Raw genomic sequence first — 25,270 nt, 5'->3', positions numbered from 1 at the left:
AAAAAAAAATACATATCTAGATTGAATTGGAGTTATTTTTTGAAATTACATGGTTTTTATAATTTATATTAAAAACCTCTCGTCGATTAAGGTTTTCTTGGCCAAATTCCTTTTACCAAATGTGGTTCTAATGATACTCATCGCCTATAATACAAACACAATTCAATGTATTATTGTTTTAAGATAAATATAAAATTATTCAGTCTCAATTTATATAATATAGTAAAATGTTATTATGTAATTGTTATTAATGTAATTATCATCATCATTAAGTTTCATAATCATATAACAGTCCCCAAAAATATTACTTTTATAAATAATGAAATAATTGCAAAACGTGTGTAACCATTGAATCTATATTATAATATAGTGCTTTTTTATTTATGAAAATATAATTGAGTTATAACTTATTTTATAATGTGATTAAATACCTTCATTATAAGTCCTGTAAAAATTCCAGCAAGCACAATGTTCTCGGTAAGTACGAAAAAAAATGATAGCATCATTAAGTCAAATATTATCAGAGTACACTCGTTTCCATAAAAAATCACTTGATCGAACGAATGACCGTCGTCTATTTATTATAGTTAAGAAAGAAAAAATAACGATAAGAACTTAAGAAATACATTCACTAAAAATAATAATTATTATTATTTATAAATATTATTATATTCGGTACTCACCAATGAAAAACACTCCTTTGTCCAAAGGATCTGAATATTCGATTCCAAGTAACTTTTCGACAAAAGTCTTCTCGCGTATTTCATAATCTAAGTCTTTCAAAGCCTAAAAACCACACGACACGTATATTATACGTAAATGTACATTTAATTTTCTCACGACAAAAATCAGCTGGTTTACGTACGTGGTCCAAAAAAGCCGTTAGGAATTTGTTCATATTATTATACGCCTGGCCTATTCTAGCCATATCAGTTTTATCGACTTTCTTGATCCTAAATGATGAGCTCGATATCTGTTTTGATTGTATCTAAAAAATGGAAACGATCGACGACACATTAGATCGAATCGGACACAATATACTCAAATATATAGGATTTAAGTACACTGTTCAGAGGCGCCATTACTCGTCGATAGTACGTCCTCAATGACGAAGGAACCGTCATTTCAAATGTCTGATTTTCTGTGCCCGGCATTAAGCCCCTGTGCCTGACCATGTTATCCTCCTCCTTCCTGAGCTGACCGATTAAGCTCTCCATATCGGTATCCGAAAACCCATGCGCTGATCTGAAAACGCAATTTCACATCAATCGGCAACCAATCATTGCACGATTGTTATTGTATTGACCAACAATATACATATTAAATTTTGTTTACTATTTATATCGCTTTTAATTTTCCAATAACAAAGCATGAACAATCGATATCGACATGACCGTAAAAAATCATCAAAATTATCAATACGTTTCATATACAAAACAATAAAAATGTTCTTGCATTTTATACTTATTGTTATTGTTTTGTATCACTGATTAATGTTTAGACATTTGAATTTAAAATGAAATTTTAAAATATTCACACGAAATAGAAGCTTTTGAATAATTAAAGTTTTTTGTTTATCAAATAACAATTAATAAAAACTAAATTACATTAAACATCATAATATTGAGTATTAAAAATTATTAGTTCTTAATAATAAAAGTCTATAAAAACGGATAGCTAAATTTAAAAATTATCCCAACTACTATTGAATTTATTATACCTACTTAATATTATTTTGTAAATGATTAAATACTCAATTTACTCTTATCAGTAATTATTTTTACAAAATGCCTATAACAAAAAAATTATGGATGACCGTAAATATTCGATCTGAATATACCACTCTTATCGACAGTTGTCAATTTTATTTTTGTGTCATAAAATATGGTTCAAAAAAAATTTAAAAGCTGTATTTTACAAAGGATATTCATGATATTATTATTATACCCCAGTATCGATATCAAAAGTATTAAATCTATTGTTGATATCGTTGGACTTACGTTTTTTTAAATAATAGTAAAATCAGTTTACCTGCCATGGATGTAATAACCGAAGAATTCCGCGGACAAAATGAACACGCTGATGTTAGCCAACGAACAGATGTCGACAAACTGCTGTATACAATTTTTAATGTACGTCTCGTATATTGCCACTGTTACTAACCACTATTATTTGTAAACATTTTGTTAAAAAAACAATTAATACCATTCCTATATTGTAATATATTATATATATTATATTGATTGAACAGTAATAACTGAAGTCACAGTTTACTTCATATAGTAGTATCACCGTTATAATGAAACTAGAAATATTTTATGAAAACACAAATATTTCAGATATTTAATAGATATCTGATATATGATGTATATGATATCTATTTTAATAAAGCAAAAAAAAAATCAATAACTTATGGAAATCATACTATCTCTGTAGAATGATAATATTAGTATTCAGTGATTTTATACTTTTCAAAATAATAATATTACATTAACTATATTCCATCGTATAATCAATACCAATTCATTTTGCCACTAGTAATAGTTGATATCAGCATAGGCGGAGATTAGGGGGGCTTACGGGGGCTTAGCCCCCTCCCCAGATAAATAATTTTAAGTTAAAGCCCCCCCTAAAAATATTCAACAAATAATACCGTACTTTTGTACAGTTTGCAGAATTGTTATCATTATTATATATTCTTATATCCACAACTATATAAGTGTATCTAGTTTGTTTATGAAAGAGGCGATATTGAAGATATTAAAAAGAATATTTCACCTCAAGTATTTCCTAATTTTTATAAAATTATACAACTTCCTTTAACATTACCTATTAGTTCTGCGAAAGAAGTTTTTCTGCTATGAAGAAAATAAAAACATGGCTAAGAACATCTATACATCAAAAACAATCAAATGAACTTTTAATATTATATATTAAAAAAGATAAGATTAAATCTTTAAGTAATGAAGCTATTTTAATTACTTTTAACAAAAAATGTAATGGAATATGATAATAAAATTAAGTTAAAAAAGGTTATTGTATTTTATTAATTATTCTTTTTTTTATGATTATAAGTATTTAAGTTATTTAAGTATGAGCTACGTAAACCATAAATAATAAGTCCTTATTATAAATTAAAATCATTTAACACCGAGGTGAAATAATTCCGAACACCCGAATAACTATCACCCCAGAAAATGTACATGGTATGTATGCTGAACATACAGTAGAATTATTTGCTCAGCGAATTATGCTTTACAAATGGAAATACACCGTTCAAACTTTCCTGCGCTGCTTTTGAACTTTCTCTAATAATAATAGATTTTTTTTCATTTATTTTCTGAGTTGGATTCATGCACACTATACGGCGGCGATTTACGCAGCATTTCCCACTTTCCAGTTTCGTGTGTATTAGTTGTTTACTCTTTTGACATCAAATTAATTACGAACAATGTAAATGGCCCGAGAGAAATAAAAGGTTTTCCCGCGAGGTTTTTCCTACCTGAACTATGTACACGGTACTGAACACAACGACGATCATGCCCAATCCCAACAGTTGACTAATCGGCCTGTACGATATTCGATTCAAATGCACTTCAGGCTCAGCCGCAGCCCAGTTTTCTAAACCATAAATCTAAAAACGAATATATATTATTGGATTTAGAAACGAACACATTTTTTACAATAATTTATTTTTCACACCATAATGTACTGTACTAATATATAATAATGTAATATATTGTACTAATTCACGGATCTTATCATGATTAATTTTATATTTACGACCACATCAAAATGTATTATAATTTATAATTATTTAGTATTTATAATAATACCAAGATACCAGAAAAAAAAATAATTAAGAAATTGGATTCAAAATTCATGTATGATTTTCTACATAAATTATTACAATAGATATGAATGTTCTGTTTTGAATTTGAACAATATAAATATTGTTTAATAATTCATAGATATGAAATATATTATTATATATTTATTAACATTTTTCAAAATATTTAACCCCCCCCCCCCTGAAAAAATTCAAAAACGACAATGTATATAATATAATAGCTATCTAATCACTGTCCATAATATAAAATGAGATACGTATATAAATACTTTTAAGAGTAGTACGGTGAACACGAGCTGCATGGGTAAACTAATCTTCCTTTTCGTCTGTATTTCAGCCCACTCGTTCGCCACGAAATAGCTTCGCCATATGCTTACGGTTTGCTTTTGTGTAGTCATTGTACCGATTTGTTTTTGATTAGGTAAAATTCTTGGTTTTTCCCAATCTACAAGAAATATGTCAATACTTGTTTGTTTCCATATTAGTCGTACTAGTTCAACAATCTGAAACCATTACGTAATTGTTGTACAATATTATTTACACCAATGTTTATATGTTATTTGAATTGAGTAATACTACTCTTTATCTAAAAAAAAAAAAATGATAATGCATAATAGTGTATAATAAGAACAAATTTTCAATTGGCATACAAATTTCATTAACTTCATTTTTTCTTAATATCTCTCAACTACACAAAAATTAATATGTATAACACACTCACATATATATAACGTGTATTCACCAATTTAGGGAACACTGAATTTCTCGGCTGGATTATGTTGGAATAAATCGAATTTTTTTTTTTTACAAGCTAGTGGTATATAAATACACATTTTCAGATAAATCTAACCCTCTCGATACGCGCATGCACAATGCAACTTTTTTTTTTGATACCAAATTCGGATAGACTGAATTTTTTCATGAGAAATTCAGTGTTCCCTAAATTGGTGAATACACGGTATATATATAATGTGTGTCTTTTAAGACACAAATGAGAATATGCAATTCAAAGTCAGCGCTGTGTTAAGTCGCTCAAAATCTGTACCCTACAAATATTTCAGTATATCACTCTCCACACGATAACTTCCGCACCTTGGTAGTCACGTATCAAACTCCACGACTTATTCACGACTTTAGAATCGAAACGGTAATTAAAGCAAATCATCCGTCAAACACGACAAGCATTATACCCTAAACTTAAAAACTATAATAAACCACTAATCACATTCAACGCACGACCTACAAATCTTACCCATGGGCAATAAATTATATAATATTGCAATAAATTATAAAGCTAAAATAACACATCACACTGGGTTCTATCACTAGGTATCTTCTCTCTCATTATTCACAGTTATATTTCACAATCATATGTGTCTATTGTATAATCCTAACAGATTGTAAATCTATATATATATGAATAAATCCCTATTTCCCTTGATTACGCCATCACGCGTGGACGGCTGGACAGAATTCTTTTTTTTATTGTGTTTGATATTATCAGGAAATATAAAAGAAAAAATTAAGAAAATTACGTGAAAAATTAGAAAATTTAAGATTACTTAACCACCATATAAGATTATAATCTAACTATTGCGCTTTGGACAATATAAACTTTTTTTTATTGTAACCTTTTGACGTTTGACATAGAATTAATAGAATGCGTGCTGTAAATATCAGTTATATTTTTAATAATATTTATGTTAGAATGGGTGTACAATATAATATGTAGCAACTCTTTGTGTATAGTATGTGTCAGGACTTAAATTAAAAATAAAATTTACTTTTCAAGTTATAACTATTTAAACATTATTGATTTTATTTTATTTATCGTTATTGGTAATTTAAACACAGACAATACACAAGTCATGAGTGGCTGGCAGAAAGAGCAATTTTAGTAACAAAAAATGTGAACGTCAACGAATTGAATCACAAGATACAACATTTGTTACCAGGAGACTTGGTGTCATACAAATCTAATGATACAGTTTGCGATGCTACTGAAACTGTAATCCAATTTACCAGGCAAGCCACCGCATAATTTACAACTGAAGGTTGGATCTCCGGTTATTTTGCTTCATAATTTGAACCCATCATGGTTGTGCAACGGCACGCGATTAGTCATTATAAAATTAATGAAAAATTTTATCGAAGCCATCATTTTAAATGGCAAATTCCGAGGTGAAAATATATTATTACCGCGATCCCTATTATACCCACAGATGTGCTAATACAATTTAAACGCCTTCAATTTCCAATTAGATTGGCATTTGCAATGACTATCAATAAGTCTTAAAGCCAAACGATATCTGTCTGTGGCTTAGATTTAAGCACATCATATGTTTCACACGGACAATTAAGTCGAGTGCTCTTGATCCATCCAGTTTGTTTGTGTTGGCGAAAGATGGGATAGCAAAAAATATTGTACATTCTGTTGCATTAAGGGATTGTTATTATTTTTTCTAATATTGTCATAATTAGCGATTTATATAACTTTAAAGGATCAATTTTAATAATTATTAGAAAATAAATGTTTGATGTTTTTTTTCCTTTTTATACTTCGTTACCGTTCACAGCACTCCATACCTCTTTCACTTATATATCACATCCTTACACACTTATATTAAATTAGTTATTTTTTTCTAACAAAATATTCTCTAAAAATAATTTATATGACAAAACAACGTTTGTCGGGTCAGCTAGTAATATATAATATTATACATTTTTTTCGCTATACAAAACTAAAATAACCGTTCACACTGTGGCTCGAATGCGTGCGGTGTTCTTTTGAACATGACCCAAGTACCGACCGTAGGTCACCATATTCAGCAAATATCTACATGATTGGAAAAATCTAATAAAGTTCACATACTTCTCTACTATTTTTTTTCACTTTAAGCAATAGCCTTACCACTACGCGTTTAATCTCGAATTAAAAAACAAAACTTCAACTATTTATTAAAATAATATACCTTTAATAAGAATGCCACGACTACGTATCGATTAACAACAGCTTCCAGGTCTTGAGACGGCAGAAGTATGTATACAACACTCTGAGCTTTATAAAAAACCAACGTATGGACGGCCAACAGGAGGCATACTGCAAATATCATGTTGGCGAAATGTGAACAACAGGTAATGGCAAATTGTCCGACTGTCCAAAAATCGATGGTTATTCTACCGCATCGTTTCGATTCACTCCATGTATGTATACAGCTCCAAATAAATACGCAGCCACTAAGAATGCCCAGACCCATCTAAAAAGGCGAAAAATGTAAATTATATCCAAACACTTAGGACGACGAAGAACTGTATATATATACGGTATACGATCTTACGTCGACATAATGAAGGATGTCGTTTTCCATGTAAAACTCTACTGTGAACGTCACAAGGAACACATCGCCCAACGATATATTTTCATTAGTTATTTGATCGTATTCCAAAACTATGAAGGGAGGATAGATGTTGCCTTCGTTTTCGATTTCACGTTGTGCTTGGACCCTGCGACGAAAAATAAAATCACTATACGCAATAATTCACTACCCACGTGGTAAACAATATCTAATCATTTTACGCTGACACTTACACAAGTTTAATAGATTTAAGGTATTGTATTACCGTTGGTGAACTTGGGATTTTGGTCGAAACTCCACTAAACTTATCCAACAGAAACATGCGTCTTGTTAATAACCATTGTGACGTATCTCTACCCTTAAATTAAATTATTGCACACGGTATAACTTTTGTATATTGGTATAAATATATGTATAAATATACTAAGTGTGCGAACATTGCAGTATCTTTTTGTGACTAGAGTTTGTAATAGAGTGAGGTAGGTACATATTATTAGTACCATCATTAAACAGTAGTAAACCATACAACCGTAAAATTATGAATCGAAAAATAGTATATTTTACTAACGCAAATGATCTAATTATGCATTTTTTTCAGTGCCGGTCAATTTCAATTCTTTCATGAAAAACTTTAAAATTTAAATAGAAATTACAGCATTCAAAATCGTATTTTTTCCATAAAATTGAAAAGGTACTTGGAACAAATTTTTATCATTATGTCAATTAAGTGCCCATCCAATTACGTAACTTTGGTTTGTACCAAGATTTTTAGTCTAGGTGGTATCCATAATTGGCATGTCATTAACGATAAAGAATAAATAATGCGTTTATTTTAATGTTAATTAAGAAAACTATACATAAATCTAATTTTCTCGCGCATTAACTCGTTTTTTTCAATTTTTAACCTTCATATGGAAACTTTCAAAGAAATAAAAATGCATTTATTTTTTACGTTTAAGGACATGTATACAAAATAAGTATCAAACCGTTGCCAGTTATATACCGTACAAGTTAAAATGTAAACAATTTCTAAACAATCCTAGCCAGTTGAACAAGTGTATTTCTCTGGTTTTTAACCATTGCAGGTATAACAGTTATACTCACTTTATTTGGATATATCGTTCCTACTTTGATGTTCCTCACCAACAGCGGAATCGCATATAACATATTACTTTTGCCATCGTTGTACTGCAAGTAAAGGTCGTAAAATATGGGTTCCGGTGTACCTTGACTGACCATCTGCTTTGCTGATATACTACACGTATGAATATATCTAGCTCCGAAACGAAAAGCCGATTCAATGCCACTCCACAATCCAGGGCATAGATGAAATTCGACGGGCCTCAATTCAGAGATATTAATAAACGATCCATTTAGATGGTATCTAGCAGCTACCAGCTGCAAATTGCTATTCTACAAATTAAACAACAAATTTAATAGTACCTACACTCTGGAATATCAATAACAAGTTTTTGATGAATATAAAGTTATTATTTTGTTTCAATAAACAATTTTACAATTATTTTAACTTAACTACACGCACTCGTATAACACAAACCATTTCAAGATAACTTTTAGATTGTAATTTATGAACTGTTAGAGATTACCTTCTTAACTAATAACTATTTAAGTACAGCTATTACTTATTCTATTTTCTGTTCTTATTTTAATATGGGTTTATCTATACAGAGTGACTCTATATTTACACACCGAAAGTAATTATTAAGCTTGGAAAATAAATCAATTATTCGACTGAAAAAAAAAATGCCAAAGTTAAAGAATACGCAAGTAACTGAAAAAATAAATAAAACACTTCCGATCCATTCAATCTATAAAATATAATTTATATATTATATAAAAAAATGGATTTCTGTTTGTTTATTCTTTATTCATTCCTAAACGACTAGACCGATTGCAACGAAATTTGGTATAAAGATATATTAGACTTATAGGCAGAAGGTAGGTTAAATTAAAATGTGATAGGCCCGACCCCGGATGGTACTCAAACAGACATTTTCAAATTTACGATGGAAATTTTTGTTTATAGATGATTGCTATTAGTTTCAATAATAATAATAATAATTAATGCGAAAGAAATTATAATTTCTGAACTTTTTATTATTTGTTTCCATGGCACGTGCGTCTATGACATTAAAAGTTTTTATTGATATTTTGTGTTTTTTATATAAAAATATACGAATATATATATATTATATATATTGCGAATTTATCACACAGTTTGAGACATACAAGAAGTAAGATTTTTAACAGACTACGCAGTGCATAGGTTCTGCTCGTGATCTATAAATCTTGAATCATTAATTATATGCCGGTATTTATGCATATTATATTAATTTCAAAGAATCGTAAAATAGACAAACCAATGAATACTACTATGAATGTAATATATAGAAATATAGTACGTACATGCTTGCCGGGCTTTATGCTGTATTTGGCCGTAATTTTTTTCCTATTCAAAACAATAGATGCGTCTCCTTCGCCGTAGTAAAGCCAAGGAATAGGCCACCGATCGGCATCAGACGACGTAGGTATGCGCCTATAATCTTTGAACACCTTGCATGGACCAACTTTCCGCTCGTCCTTATACATTTGGATCGCACAAAGGTTACCGAGGGCCTCGCAGGCAGTTCTGTGTTTCATCTGTAAGCCGCGAAATAGTAAACCATCGTAAGATTTGCACAGTCCACACACGTATGATCACGATTAAACTACATAATATTTTACAAAAAAAACGATACGAGGACGATGCTCAGTAGAGTAATTTGACGATCGCGTGAAAAAAAATACCCCATATAAATTGTCAACACGACTAATATATACTATTTTTAAGAAAGTATAACGAGACAAATTTTACAGTAAAACCTGTATAATATGGAAACGTCCGGGACCAAATATTTTTTTTATTTTAGACATGTTTCCATTTAATACAGGTTGAAAAAAAAAGTTACAATAAATTTTTTTAATTTATATATACTTCTTTATTATTTTTTAAATTTTACTAACTTTTTATTATACAAATGTAGTTAAAAACTATATATTTAAAAATTACAAATATGTTTTACTGATAATTTATCTTTTTAACTAGATTCAATTAGTTTTAATTTTTAATTTAAGGTTAAGCATTTATTGTTTTTTGACATACTGAGGTATGTAATAAAAAATAAAAAATATTTAAAATATAAAATTAAATAAAAATTATAAATAATAAAAAAATACCTATGTAAATACAAAAACTTTTTGTAGTATTTTTGTATTTATAAGTACAAACCACTACTACAAGTTATAACACTAATGAAAAAATAGATATAGTGCAACGAAATAATCCTAATCAATATAAATTATATTTATAAACTGATAATTTTCAAATTGGTATTTCTATAATAAACAGGTACCTACATGACAAAAATATTATTTCCATTTCCATGTTAGACAAGTTTCATCTTACTCAGGGCATGATGTATTTAAAAATGTATTAGAGTCGCTGGGACCGGATAATTTTTTTACAAAAGACAGATTTTCATATTATTCAGTTTCCTTGTTAGACAAGTTTTACTGTATTGAGGTACGTCCTATAAACAGAGACGGAGTGAGAGGGGGACAATATGGGCAATTGCTCAAGGCGGTGGTCGTTTGGATGACTATCATGTGTACCGTTTGGGTGAGTGAAATTATTTTTACCTGTGCGAGGAAAAAATCTGATGACAGATACGGATGATATTATTGTTAATTAAAAATAAAGATTTTATACAAAAAACATAGAATAAATATAAAAGAGGGGATATCAACCAATTAAAATACATAAAATGTTTAGGTTTAAAATATTAGGCCAGAGGTTCCCAAACTGTGCGCCGCAGTGTGTTGTCAGGGGAGCCGTGGCTGTGCCTCGACTATGTTATCTGGTCTAAAAATAAACAACGATATTTTACGATGACGAACACCGTCATTTTTATTACCATTATCTTGATTCCTAAAATAAGTTATTATTACTATACTAACCAATTATTATATTTGATATAGATAAACGACTGTTCGTGTCTGGTGAAATTCGTTTTTGCGTTAGTACCTATTTATTACCTATACACGTATACGTATCAGTCTCGGTGTGTTTTAATATTTTGTTAAGTTTCTTAAGAAAATATATATATATATATAGTAAGTTCTGTGATTTTCTTTAAGTTGTAACTTTGTTCTGTGTTTATTTATTATGGATCGATTTTTATTAAACAATCGTAAACGTACGAGTACATGTGAAGGCGAAGAAATTTTAGCATCAACCAGTCGCGGTGAAACAGTAAAAAAGCGAAAATGTCGTCAGTATGATGATAGTTATTTGGATTTTGGTTGTACGTCAACAGAAATTAACGGTGAAGAGAGACCACTATGTGTAGTATGTATGAAAGTTTTGGCATCAGAATGCATGTTGCCGAATAAATTGAAGCGCCATTTAGAAGCAAACCACAATTATATGATTGACAAACCTCGAGATTATTTTATTAGAAAGTTAAAAGAACTAAAACAGGAAAAAAGTACGTTTTTCAAGAATGCATCAATACCAACCAATGCTTTGATTGCATCTTATAAGGTGTCCTATAGAATTGCGAAATGTAAAAAGCCCCATACCATTGCAGAACAACTTATCTTACTGGCTGCTATAGATATGGTAAATATTATGGTTGGTGAATCTGCTGGGAAATTACTCTCAAAAGTGTCTTTGTCCAATAATACGGTTATCCGCAGAATTCACCATATGGCGGAGGACCTCAATGATCAATTAATAGAAAAAATCAAAAAGAGGGAATTTGGGTTGCAGCTGGACGAGGCTACGGATACTAATAAGGATGCTCATTTGATATGCTATGTTAGGTTTATAGATGATGATGTCATGGTAGAAGACCTACTCTTTTGTAAAAATATTACAGCAAGCGCCAAAGCTCAGGACTTATTTGATATTCTTAATAATTTTATGTCAGAAAATATGTTGGATTGGACTAAATGCGTTGGTGTTTGTACTGACGGCGCTCGTTCCATGTCTGGCAACTATGGAGGATTACAGTCACTTATTAGAAGCAAAGACCCTGATGCACTGTGGACCCATTGCATTATCCATAGAGTAGCACTTGCGGCAAAATATCTAAGTCCCGCGCTGAACCAAGTATTAGAATTCACTACATGTAGTGAATGTAGTCAATTTTATAAAAACTCGTCCACTGAAAGCAAAATTTTTCAAAAAATTATGTGACGATATGGGAGCTGAACACTCAAGTTTGTTGTACTATAGCAGTGCACGATGGCTATCTCGTGGTAATGTTTTATCACGTACGTTTGAACTACGGCAAGAAATTTATATATTCTTTAAAGAAGAAGGGCACAAATATGCCAATGAATTTTCTGACGAAAATTTTTTAATAAAATTAGCATACTTGTGTGACATTTTTGAAAAACTGAATGCATTGAACACCTCATTGCAGGGAAATAATATGAACATTTTGAAGTCGATGGATAAAATGACAGCGTTTATAAAAAAACTCAAATTATAGAGAAGACAAATAAATGAAGACACGAGCAAAGATTCTTTTTCCATATTGCAGCAGTTTCTGACCTCTAATAGAGTTGAGATTTCTCAAGATATAAAATCAATTTTTGATGATCACTTATCACAACTAGTAATATGGTTTGAGAAATATTTTAAAAATGAAGACACTGATAAATTTGCATGGATTCAAGATCCATTTAACTCCATTGTTCCATCAGAATTTATTTCTACTGAAGAAGAAAGTCTAATTGAGTTTTCTTGCGACAGTAGTTTGAAATCAAAATTTTTAAATATGGAATTGACAAAATTTTGGATTTCAATAAAAAATGAATATCCCCTTGTATGTGAAAAAACTCTACGTGTTTTAATTCCGTTTTCTACTTTATATTTATGTGAAGCTGGGTTTTCGGCGGTCGCTGTGATAAAAAGCAAATATTGGTCAAAAATCAATGTGGAGAAGGAAATGAGAGTAGCAGTATCAAGTTTGATCCCAAGATTTGAAAAATTATGCAGTGATGTCCAGGCTCATCCATCTTACTAATTCAGTTGTTTTCTACAAATAAACTATGTCTAATTTACTTTACCTAATAAAATTAAAATTAAATATTTCAGTGTATAATTATATAAAATAAATATTTCCATATTATCTATTGAAAATTATACATGTTTGTTATTTTATTAATTTTATTTAAAAAAAGGTCGTAAATTTTTTTAAGGGCGCCATGAGCAAACTTCAGTTCTAAAAGGGCGCCACGAGTAGGAAAAGTTTGGGAACCTCTGTTTTATATGATTTTTTCAATTAATTGTTGAATATATATTATGAGCATTTTCATATAAAGCCAATAGATTACTTTATTATATAGTTACTAATTATATTATATGTAATTGTATTTATAATTTTTTGATTATAGATTACTAACTACTTTTATAGTTATATAATATATTTATTTATTTATTTATTTATTTATTTATTTATATAAACGGACGTGAGTCCTATACAATAATGTAAGTGCAAGAACGGTAATAGTAATAGTACAATGGTATGTGAAATATTATATACAGCGAAATGGCTTAAGAGTTAAAAATTTAAACTAAAATGAATACAGTTACAATGATACATAAGTAGATAAAAAAACATATGAGGTAAGTAATAACAAGGGAAAATGTAAAAATGAGACGTGTTAGACAAAATCAAAGGTAATGGAATTACCCGCAGCCATTAAGACGTTAGCAGGACTGTTCTTTATATATTTCGTTTTATAAGGGATAGGATAGAATAAATCATTGTTCCTTGTGCTAAGGGAGTGTATTTTAATACGAATAGAGGAAAGGAGCTCTTCACAATCAATATTGCCTAATAGTAAATTATGCAAGAATTTAGATAGTAATAATTGTCGTATATTTTTAAGCGGTGAAAGGTTGATAAATTTTAATACTGAGTCGTAAGAACCATGAGGATGCCTATAAATATTAAAATTGAAAGAGATAAATAGTAGGAAATTATTTTGAACTGATTCGATAGCTTCTGTTTGCTTTGAAGTATTATTAGTCCAAATTAGTGGGCAATATTCTAAGTTAGAGCGAACAAGGGCACAGAATAAAATTTTTAGGGATAGAGAATCCCTGAATAAACCACAGGTTTGTTTAATAATATTATATATAATAATATTATCAATATTCGTATCAATATTTTTTTTTAAATATAACTTACTATTAATTATTTATATTTTAAATAATTTTGTTTAATTAATTGTTGAGTGTAAGCATTTTTATACCATACAAACGGTATATTTAGTTAAATAATCCTCGCCCAAACAGTATATATCTATTCGTCTAAACGGTATATATTTATTCGCCCAAAAAGACTATATTTTGAGTCGATTTGCCTAAACGGTGTACGCTCATTGCTCAGGGCCCCGAAGTTCTAAAATAGTTTTTACTGTGTTGAGATATAACTGAATTTAAAATATTTTATTAATAGAAATTATAAGACCCAACATTTATTTTGCCCAAGGCCTCGCAAACTAACGCCGTCACAGCCTATAAACAAGGTATGGCCAACATTTATAGATTTTTGATTGACTTCTCAGTTTTTCTAGGTTATCACTAATTAAAAATATATTTTATACACATGCACAGTGCCAGATTACCCATTAGGTGGAGAAGGCACCCACCTTAGGGCCTCACTCATTTAAGGGGCCCTGTGAAAACGGAAAACTATATTTTTATTTAATAATACCTATTTATTAACGAATTTACGAGACAAAAATCACTATGAAATATAATATATATTAAGTTGTAGGTGTTATAGGCAGTAATAATAATAAAATTATTTTGAAAAAAAAAAAAGAAGTAATAAAATAATTAATTAATTATTCTTTCAAATAAAAAATGTAATAAACATGATTTTATTTATTAATAATAGTTTGTTATTATTAAAGCTGTTTGTTTTAATTATTGGATAGTAATGTTAAAGATGTGTGTAAAAAATAATTTTGTAGGGCCCAAAATTTTAATTGCCTAGGAACCCACAAATGCTTAATCCAGCACTGCACATGCATGTTACATTTCTAATTATTTCTTCTATTTGAAATATTAATAAGTAATAATAAACTTTAATCTTACAATTTTATATAATACGTATTTTAATATATTTTTTATCGATTTATACGAACGTGATAAAGACCGTTAATATCAAAATTGTTAATACGCAATATCCATTAGATTACGTACAATATAACTATATAGCTACTCGTTCTCAATGTACCTATAATTCCATTTTTCATAGTTATTTATTACTATTTACCATTACTATATATTGCCTTTATAAATTGATATTGATCAAATTTTTATATTCGTGGGTCAAACAAAGATAAGTATAAGCATTTAAAAAAAAATAAAAAAATATTTTGTTTTGTGACAAAAAATTAAAAGGAGTCTGTTGGTGACCCCTACTATAAACGATAAATTATTTTTCTGAGGCATTTACCTATGTCACCCATAGTTTTAGCCATCCCAAAATACACATTATGACAATAATTACAATATACAAATAAGCATTATCGTAAAAAATACGAGTAGTTTAGTTTTTTTTCATTACTTTGACGCATTCGTGCAGAAAAGCTCTCAGGTGCTTTTTCATATAGTCGGACTCCACGGTCACGCTGACCGCATCGTATTCAACAATATATGTGTCCTTTTCGTCAGGCCAAGATGTTAGATTTGCTCGGAAAACGCACAACGTTCCATCCAAAAGCAGCTCGTGCGTTGTCAGTGGGCATGTACAGTTCGTCACCGGACAGGGCAAACACTTCGCTCGGTCGACCGACGGCTGTGTCCCAGGCGCGCAACGAATGCACGATTTCGATGCCAATGCCGATCCGTTAACTTCAGTTTCCACTAAATATATATATATTACATAAACGTAATCATATTTCGCACAGGTGGGTTTGTATAAGCAACGTAGAAGTATGGTTAAATGTCAATCCTAATTTACGAGAGAAGTAAAAATCCTACTCGGAGAAAATAGTCCTTCCTATAGTTCATATTATTTCAAGACTCTTGTAAAGTTTTTTTTTATAATTGGGTTGTTATATTTACTAAAAAATGTTGTATGTGTACTCGTATATAGGGTGCGCGAAACCGACTGACGAGTTCAATAGAGTCATTAGTCTAAGTAATAATAAATGCAAGCCTTAATGGTGTATTTTTAATTCCAGGGTTATACCTATGTTTTTAGTCACAATCATGATTTGGACAGGTGTACATCGTGGTTTTATTGTGTACGTGTATTACGAAAATAATCCTTCTGTAATTTCTACATAAAATCTAGACTTCGGTATTCCACATCTCAAATCTATTGCTCCAGCTAATAAAATTCAATTTTGGATTTTGGATTCGGCAACTGGAAGTACCCTAAGTGGACGTGGACAATGTCTAAAAAATATGACTCAGGTTACTTAGGTATGTATAGTTTCAACGTGACAAGGATATAGCGTATACAGCTCGAATTTCACTTGCTGTTTTGCAATAAATGTTCCCTGAGCAACTGGTTTCTCTGGAGGGTGCCATAGGCTGACAAACACGATCCCCTGATTTGAACATGTATAATTGAATTTGTATAATTATTGTTATTGTTATTGTTTATTGTATAATTGTATAACATGGATAATGTGCACCTAAACTCACATAGAAAACCTTAAAGATAAAGTCACGGAAAAAATCGTGTTCATACCAATCGAAACATTCCAAAATCATTCGAAAACTTCTGTTCTCATCTGCAAAAATGTATTGATGCTTACGGTCATCATCTTGGAAAAACAATTTTCAAAAATAGGATATCCTACTAGTTTTAATGAAATAAACTGTTCTTCTCCAAATCTCAGTGTTCGTTATTTATAACTCTTTGAAATTCGTTAGTCGGCACCACCACTCTGGAATATTGATGAATATTATTAAAAATTTCCTAATATGTGAATATGTTTATCTTTTACAAAAAATTCCAAATCGATATGCATAATATTTCGTGACGTCTGTCATCCAGAATTTATATCACCTGTTTGTTACAGTATAAAATGGTTTAAATAATTTACACTACAAATGTTTGTAATTATAGATTACTTATTATTGAACAGATATATGGTCCAGGTAAACACAATAAATTCTTTGATCACTAAACAACTAAAAATTCAAATTGTTTTACATGACTGATAATAAAATCATTGAAGAGTTGTAGACAAAAACCAATAATAATAGTTACAATAAGTACCAAAGATTATGGATAACTTAAATGATTTCTAAATTTTAATTAACTCTCATTCAACGGGTCGTTTGTAGTTTGTATAACTGTATAGATTACAGAGCACATTGATCAAGAAAATAAATAAAATTGCAAAAATAATTTACTTTCCTAATTTTTCCAAATATATAATTAATAGACCTACTAATTTCATTTTTTATAAACATCAATATAAAATAAATATTCACTACTAAAATATATTAACTATATATTTTAAAAAATATGAAATACGAAACAAGTCTACAATAAAAACTTAAAAACATCACAAATTAAAATTGAATACAGTTAATATCATCTATAACAACAATCATGTTACAATATGTAATAGCAAAAACAATACTGTTAATAATTTGATTACGAATTGAAGTAATAAAAAAAAAATTACAAAACTAGTACTTATTTGTATGGAACATAAAACATAAATTAATAATTTAAATTCAATTTTATTGATATCATTAACTTATAGTATAAAATTCATTGATAATAGTATATTGAATTAGTTTTTAAATTTAGGTATACAACTTAATTCCAATCAAATTATTCATGAAAAATTAAATACCACAATACTGTTAGACCATTAAATTACATAAACAATTGAAGAATATTCAGCTAAAATATACATGTAATATTTGATTTCAAGCAATGTTGTTATAGATTATATAAAATGTATAAAAATTTTTACTATGCCATAATACATTTTGGGTTTATGAACACATTCATTGATAGAATATTTTAAATAATAATATATTTTATGTAATATTATAAAAAAATGATATGAAATAATACTACTGAATGCTGATACTTAAAATTTAAATAATAAGAAGTAAATGCTTAAATCGTTTAAATATCAGAAATATTTTACATGGATCAACAATTCTTAATCTAAGGTAGTACACAGACCCCAGTAAAATAATCTTTAAGCCAAGACCCCCAAGTTTATGAGCAAAAAAATATGAGTTTTAATTATATCTGCACAAAATTGTTTGTACAACCATGAAAAACTTAAACAATAATGTTAAATCATCTGGGTGCCTCTAGCTAACTAGATTAAGAAGTGCTGACATAGAAAATACTTATAATCAATACAACCTACACTCAATATCTTTTGATCCACATGATACATTAGTTCTTTTTAAACAATGTAAACGATCCAAGGATACAATTGTGTTTGATGGACATGGTTCACATACTTTGTTAACAAATCTGTTATTTTTGTCACAAATGCAACTCAAACCTTGATTTACAAAAAACCATATTAATTTTAAGAATAATTAGTGATATTTTCTACTCACGATCAATGGATGATTTTTTTCGATCATCACATAGAACACACAACATTAAACTAGGAACATAAAATTCATGATCAGAACAGTTTTTCGGTGCAATATATGTAACAATTTCTCCATTAGGCAAACAAAATTTTACAACGTTTAAAATAATTACTAAATATAATAACTCCATAATTTTATAAGATATTAGATTTTTAATCTACAAATAAATAATTGAACCATTTACCAAGCAAATAAATACATCATAGACAAAAATCTATGATTTTAACATTGCCTCAACATATATAAGTTGTTATGACTCAATTCCCATGGCAACACAATAGTAATAATAAAATGAGATGTTTACATTCAGGTTAAAAAATATTCTTATCATTTTATAACAGTATTTTTGGTTCTATAAATCTTGTTTTGAATATAATTTTATACATTATCAGACTCTACATTATAGGGGGAATAATTAACATTTTTTTTTTTTAATAAATAACTCAATATGTACACAAAAAAAATTTAACATATATAAGTGCAAAAAGTTATAAAGTTATATTAAGACCAAAAAAGAATGTGATTATTTAATTATTTTTGTTTATTATTATTAATTTTTTCTTTTTTTTTTTTTTTTATAAATAATAATCAATCTTTCTATGTTTCTGAAATTGAGTCTTTGTCAACATGTTCCTTTTTATACTTCAACAAAAATGCAGCTAAGAAACCAAGTGGATCTGGTGGCCTGAAAGTATGAAAACAATTAATTAATTAATTTACTGTAGATATTTTTGGTAAAGTTTATACTTAAAATAAATCCAATAAAAAAAAAAAAATTACCAATGGCAATGACAAAATTATATAGAGGTAAAAATTAAATTAAAATTTTAAAATTTTATAGTTTAATTTTTAGTTTTTAGATTGATCTGAAAATCATTATCACAAATTTTTCTTTCTGATTTTTGTGTTTACCGAATTTAATATTAATTTTAAATTAACAAAATATGAACTTAAATAAATTACAGGTATTGAAGATTTTTAGGAATACAATTTTAGAGAATAACTGGTATTCAATAATAAATTAAGTGAACAGCTTTTAACATAACACTAATTAAATATTTTTCATTCATAACTTAATATTTACATCAGTATAACACAAATAAATTTTCCAAACTTATATTTTTAGTTTCATGTCAGTTTTAATAATGAACTTTCAATTTGTATCACCTATTAACAATTTACTTTAATTTAATTAAAATAAGATGAATATATTACATAATAAAATAAACCTTATAACAGACCTGTTATAAAATGTAAATTACCATAGAATAAAAAATAACCAGTGTTTTTAAAATACATACTCAAATGACATATCTTAAGTAGAATCTCTATTAACTGATAATGGAAATATTATTGTTTTAACAAAAACAAAAAACTTTCAATACATGGGAAAATAAAAACAACTGATAATAAAATAATACAATATAGGTAAGTAATACCTTATAAATGACTCTTCTACAAGACACAAATACAAGATTTTAAAATGACAAACTTGTGGTAGGAAGAACTAATGTGACTTTAAATTGTTATTTTAAATACTGAGTATTAGGATTAACAACAGAAACTCAAGAAAGTGAAAACGAAAAAATATAAAATAATTTTTTAAAATTATAAAAGTAATAACTGTGTAATAAAATAAAAAATATCTAATGATATTAAAATAAAAAATTGTTTATATATGTATATAATTAAAAAATATTTTTAATTATAAATTATATTTAATTTCAATTTTTTTTTTTTAAATTTCCCTATAATGGATACTCGTTTTTCTTGGAAAATTAAGGGTTTAGTTTCCTAAATTTTTTTGTTAATTTTGAGGTTTTACTGAATTATATTAAACAATGACAACAACGGTTGCTTTCTACTTTAAAGTTAAGTTCCTATTTTATATGCTATATTAGAATATTAAAATATTTTGAATAAATAAGTAGAATTTTAAATCTTCAATATAATATGTAAAGAAAGTATATTATATTTAATTATTTTGATAACATTTGAAAATAAAAATAAATTTACGCTATACTGAAATATAAATACTAAGGTTGTTTTTATTTTTTAACTTTTAAAATTGTAATTTACTACAACCCCACTATTTTTTTTTTTACTATGAGTAAAAAATCTAGATAAAATTTATTCATGATAATTCAACCACTTCAGATAACTTAAGAAAAAAAAAATGGCCAAAGAAAGTATTTTCATGGGTTTTCATATATAAGTCTAGAAATTTAGCTTATAGCATAATTGTGGCAAGGGCAAGAAGTAAGCTATTTCAGTCGTAGGCAACATATGAGACACGAGCCGCATTTCACTCAAGACTGAAATTGCCTTTCCTTCACAAGTCACACCCCTGGGTTTGTGGAAAAGGTAATGCAGAGATTTGTGCAACAACAGACTATTCTACAAAAATAATTTCCACTTTATTTATTTATAACTATAATTTGTAAGAGCCATGGTATACATTTCAATTTTTGATTATGATGGTAATATGCGCCTGACACTTTTTGGGATTTCAACTTTATCACCCAGCACTATGAAGATTCCCACTTTACTGCTTGCTGGACTGAAAATGGTCACTTTCTAATGCTTCAACCATGGTTGTAAACAAACTTTAAGTGCAGGTGTGATAAAAAAAAATAAGAACACAATATTTTAAGTAATTAGGAAAAAAGATTTTTAATTATTATCTAAATATATTTAATGAACTGTTGAAGATGGGATAAAAGTATTAATTTAAATATCATACAAAATTTAATTTTCTATCAAAAAAGAATTTAAATAACAATTGTTGTTTCAGAACTAAAGTACCACAAATAACCAATTAATTTTGTTATTGCACAACTTGAAAATTTATCATCAATATCTTTATAATCAATAAGACTTAAAATAAATAATACACCTTGATATGCAGCTTCTGGCAATATGAGAATAAAAACAATTTTTTGTATATAAACAAAAATAATAAAAATACACTTATGTCGACGTGCTTTTTTTTTTTTGTAGGCATCATTTGAAACCATTTTTGAAAATATAAATTTTGAGATAATTTATTGCCTTCACTATCCATTGAACATGGTGTTAAGCTTCTTGTATCTGAAATAATACTCTTCAAATATGAGTTCTACCAAGAAAAATGATAGAATAGTTCCAATAGTTCCTAGTAGTCTTCTCTAATCTGCTTTTCTTTGGAGATATCAAGTGCAAACTGAAGAATTTGATCTTTAACTAATAATAAAATAATAAATACATTTTGATCTTCTATATTAGAATTGCAATTGTCCGTGTTTATATTTTTCCAATTATCTTGAAAATATTAAAATAGTGAAATATTTGGAACAAAGTAGATTCAAATTTTTTTTTTCTGAAAACACTACAAACCCATAAATATGATGAAAACAAAAAATATTAACTATATATTTTCTAAATAACTATTCTAATAATATACATGCCCCTTTTAACTTCAGTATTTGATGCAGTAGTATCACAAAAAACTGCAACAAATGAGTTATGAACACTCCATTTTATCAATAATTTGTCAACATTTTCAGATTGTTCTTTAGTTCCAGAAGACAATTTCAGAACACTAAGTAGTTAATTACACCCTTTAGATGATATTACCGGAAACCTTTCAACTAAAAATTTATTAATTAATGAAGGGAGCATTTATTCATCGTAGTGAAATAATACATTTTTAAATAAAATTACATTAAATTTTTTGCCTAATTAGAGATTATCTTTTGTTAAGTCAATTTTTATCAACTCTATGAATTAGAATTATACTGTTTTTTATTACAGTATCTGTAACAGTTTATCAATTTTATTTAAATAATAATGAAAAACTTTTGCTTATATATTTGCTATATATTATATATTGCTATATATTTTGCTATATATTATATATGTATATAAAATATTTTTGTTTTATTTTATTTATCGAGAAATAATGCATTTTCAAGAAAACATATTAAAACACTATTTCCAAAAAACCTTATATACTATCATAAGAATAATACTCATTTTTTTTCATACTAAATGCTTTAATTTTAGATTTAAAATCAAAGAACCATAAAATTACTCTCTTTGGCTATTTTCCACCCTCTTTTAAGACATCTGAAGAGGTTGAGAAATCAGAACAAAAATGTATCAACCTTTTTTTTTCATAGTTATGAATACAATTGAGGTAGCAAATCGAACGTATCAAATTCTTTTCACATTCTATGACTAAGACCATCCTAATATATACAGATGATATTGATACTGCATAGTAAAATTAAACCATTATTACAGTAAGTCAACCCCAGTCCAGTGCTGCTAAAATAAATAATTAACGAAAACAGTAATGTTCATTATTTACCTTTCCTTGACCAACTCCTTCATGCCTACCAACAATGCTGGTACAACAGTTTGGTCTAAATATTGACGCATTGGAGCATTGTGCTTGGAATCTTTTTTCAGTCTTTTGGCATTATTCTCGGAAGTGGTAACCTTCTTTATAGAAAAATCAATATTAGTCAGGTACCTTAATATTGGTTAAATTTCAGACGGTCCATCGTTGACGATAACAACGACTACAACAACGGTGATGAACGACCCATACCTGAGATTCTGATACACTTGATTCAGAAGGCGCGTCCACTGTCGGTGCTACAGGAGTAGTGGGCACTTGTCCGTTCGTCGTTTCTGTGCGTGAAAAAAACGGAAAATTGAAGTTGTTACAGACGGCATAGGTGAGCCGCGCTCAAAACGCTAATCGTTAACAACAAAAAAGATATTATTTTCACGAAATATGAGCTTACCCGACGTTGACATGACGCCTGAGACGAACTGTATTCGTTTTTAATTGAATATTTAATTGTATGTACGTTTAAAGAATCTTTACGTACAGATAGTGTAATAACAGATCTATAAAATTATAATAGGAGTATAAGACTATAAAGATAAAATGATATAGAAAATCACGATAATAACGATAGTTTACTGTCGAATAGGCGATTGCGGAGCTGGAGACACTGTCTAAACTACACACTATTTCTGCTATAGGTTTTGGCACCCTGCGCGCGCCACCTTCGTTCATTACCCGATTACCCTGCGGCCTCTCCACTCTCGTCACCAATACTATAGCAGTCTCTTTATCTATTTTTTTTTTTTTTTTTTTTTTTGTAATCTTTTTTTTTCTCCGCCGCTCTTTTCTACATGACGTTTTGTCGAGCGAAAGATTTATTTTTATACACAGTTTAGTTTGTTGCTTGGTGTTGCCGCCGCGTTATTGCACGACCATTGCCTGGGAACAGACCTGAATCGCCATTCACTGATTCAGATGAATTATGCCCCTTTGCATCAACGATAACACTTTGGTAATTTGCATTTTTTTTTTACATTTTTTGAAATATCGTATCTTAACACACATGTTTTTTACTAATGATACTCATATTTCCGCTATTGCCCACCGATACGTTCTTGCGAACAATCCGTTTGTGCTCCGTCTAATGATTTGTGTTATAATATTGTTATGCTGTTAATATAAACCGTGCATGTAATAACCACTACTCGTTATAAGTCAATAATTTACCATTGGGAGTCCAGAGACTTGTTTTATACTTATGTCTATTGCTATTCTTTCTCCTTTATTTTTTCCCTCATTGCTTTTACTACACATACTTGTTTGAATATATTTTGTCATTCACTGTAGTTAATTTCAGATGTGTATGCTTCTTTGTTATTATAATTGTTTTTAAATTGTGAACCAATTGATTATGGATAATATCAATGATAATCAATCTAATATCCCTGATCTTCAACTTAGTGATATCAGTAAGTATATCATTGTCAGTTATCCAATAAATATATTTTTTAAAATAGCCAAATAACATACATTATAAAATTTGGTATATAAGTAACATATTTTAATATTACATTATTTTACATATATACATTACATATAAAATTGACCATTGTATTATAATATTGTTATATATCATTGTACAATATTTAATCCCTAGTGTATTACATTTTGTAGCATTTAATCATGATACTATTTTTAGTTTTTCTCTATAACAAATTAATTTAATTGTTGTATAATAAATATGTTGGTTTTGTAAATTTCAATTTAAAAAAAATCATGTATTTGATCGCATGAAAAAATGTGTTATTAACTTAAAATTATGTTGAGTACATAGTGGTATAGTTTATTATGGCGGCTACAATCTCCATTTAAACATTTGTAACCCCTTGCTAATGACATAGTATTTTATTTAAAATTTGTAGTAATAGAAATTAGAATTAGTTTTTTTTAAGACTTTCTATAGTTCCTAACAATAATTATATTAATCTACATCTTTGATATATATATATATATATATATATATATATATATATATATATATA

At 28.4% G+C, this 25,270-nt stretch overlaps 3 protein-coding genes across 5 annotated transcripts in view; 1 reads left to right on the top strand and 2 right to left on the bottom strand.

Annotated features, from left to right (window-relative positions):
* On the bottom strand, window positions 1–19,377 carry LOC112683707 (meckelin). The gene is made up of 16 exons (XM_025554854.1): window positions 18,851–19,377; window positions 18,652–18,792; window positions 15,861–16,159; window positions 9,634–9,867; window positions 8,311–8,619; window positions 7,440–7,564; window positions 7,189–7,354; window positions 6,823–7,107; window positions 4,120–4,353; window positions 3,503–3,634; window positions 2,032–2,165; window positions 1,065–1,245; window positions 866–988; window positions 684–786; window positions 432–574; window positions 1–144 (listed from the first exon to the last, which is right to left on the bottom strand). Exons 1-16 carry the CDS (start codon window positions 19,017–19,019, stop codon window positions 64–66), a joined length of 2,859 nt encoding a protein of 952 aa, XP_025410639.1. The 5' UTR covers window positions 19,020–19,377; the 3' UTR covers window positions 1–63.
* Window positions 19,378–19,412: 35 nt separating this feature from the next.
* On the bottom strand, window positions 19,413–23,885 carry LOC112683703 (protein dpy-30 homolog). 2 transcript variants are annotated; one of them, XM_025554851.1, is made up of 4 exons: window positions 23,683–23,885; window positions 23,484–23,566; window positions 23,241–23,371; window positions 19,413–19,574 (listed from the first exon to the last, which is right to left on the bottom strand). In XM_025554851.1, the coding sequence occupies exons 1-4, from the start codon at window positions 23,693–23,695 to the stop codon at window positions 19,487–19,489; spliced, it is 315 nt and encodes a 104-aa protein (XP_025410636.1). In that variant the 5' UTR covers window positions 23,696–23,885; the 3' UTR covers window positions 19,413–19,486. The 2 variants fall into 2 exon arrangements, with proteins under 2 accessions (XP_025410636.1, XP_025410635.1); XM_025554850.1 differs by having other exon boundaries at window positions 23,241–23,374; window positions 23,683–23,872.
* A 150-nt stretch (window positions 23,886–24,035) lies between these two features.
* The window catches only part of LOC112683701 (embryonic polarity protein dorsal-like), an 8,348-nt gene continuing 7,113 nt past the window's right edge, over window positions 24,036–25,270 (top strand). Inside the window, exons 1-2 of one of the 2 annotated variants that reach the window (XM_025554847.1) lie at window positions 24,036–24,240; window positions 24,586–24,697. In XM_025554847.1, coding sequence (XP_025410632.1) covers window positions 24,640–24,697 — 58 coding nt within the window. In that variant the 5' untranslated portion in view covers window positions 24,036–24,240; window positions 24,586–24,639. The remainder of the gene's footprint in view (window positions 24,241–24,585; window positions 24,698–25,270) is intronic. The other variant, XM_025554848.1, reaches the window with a different exon arrangement.

The sequence above is a fragment of the Sipha flava genome, unplaced genomic scaffold, assembly GCF_003268045.1.
Source record: "Sipha flava isolate LNK unplaced genomic scaffold, YSA_version1 232_pilon_pilon, whole genome shotgun sequence".
NCBI classification, from domain to species: domain Eukaryota; kingdom Metazoa; phylum Arthropoda; class Insecta; order Hemiptera; family Aphididae; genus Sipha; species Sipha flava.
The sequence above is the reverse complement of the archived record's forward strand: the minus strand, read 5'-3'. Positions and strand labels throughout refer to the sequence as shown.

Excerpts from the sequence above, each read along its gene's own strand:
- LOC112683707 (XM_025554854.1), bottom strand. The coding sequence starts at position 19,019 with ATGGAGTTATTATATTTAGTAATTATTTTAAACGTTGTAAAATTTTGT. Across the intron at positions 7,355-7,439 it reads CTTAAATCTATTAAACTTGT|GGTCCAAGCACAACGTGAAA; the intron begins GTAAGTGTCAGC and ends TTTTCGTCGCAG. Across the intron at positions 145-431 it reads TTACAGGACTTATAATGAAG|GCGATGAGTATCATTAGAAC; the intron begins GTATTTAATCAC and ends TTTGTATTATAG.
- LOC112683703 (XM_025554850.1), bottom strand. Across the intron at positions 23,375-23,483 it reads CAAGTGTATCAGAATCTCAG|AAGGTTACCACTTCCGAGAA; the intron begins GTATGGGTCGTT and ends TTTTCTATAAAG. Across the intron at positions 19,575-23,240 it reads AAGGAGTTGGTCAAGGAAAG|GCCACCAGATCCACTTGGTT; the intron begins GTAAATAATGAA and ends TCATACTTTCAG.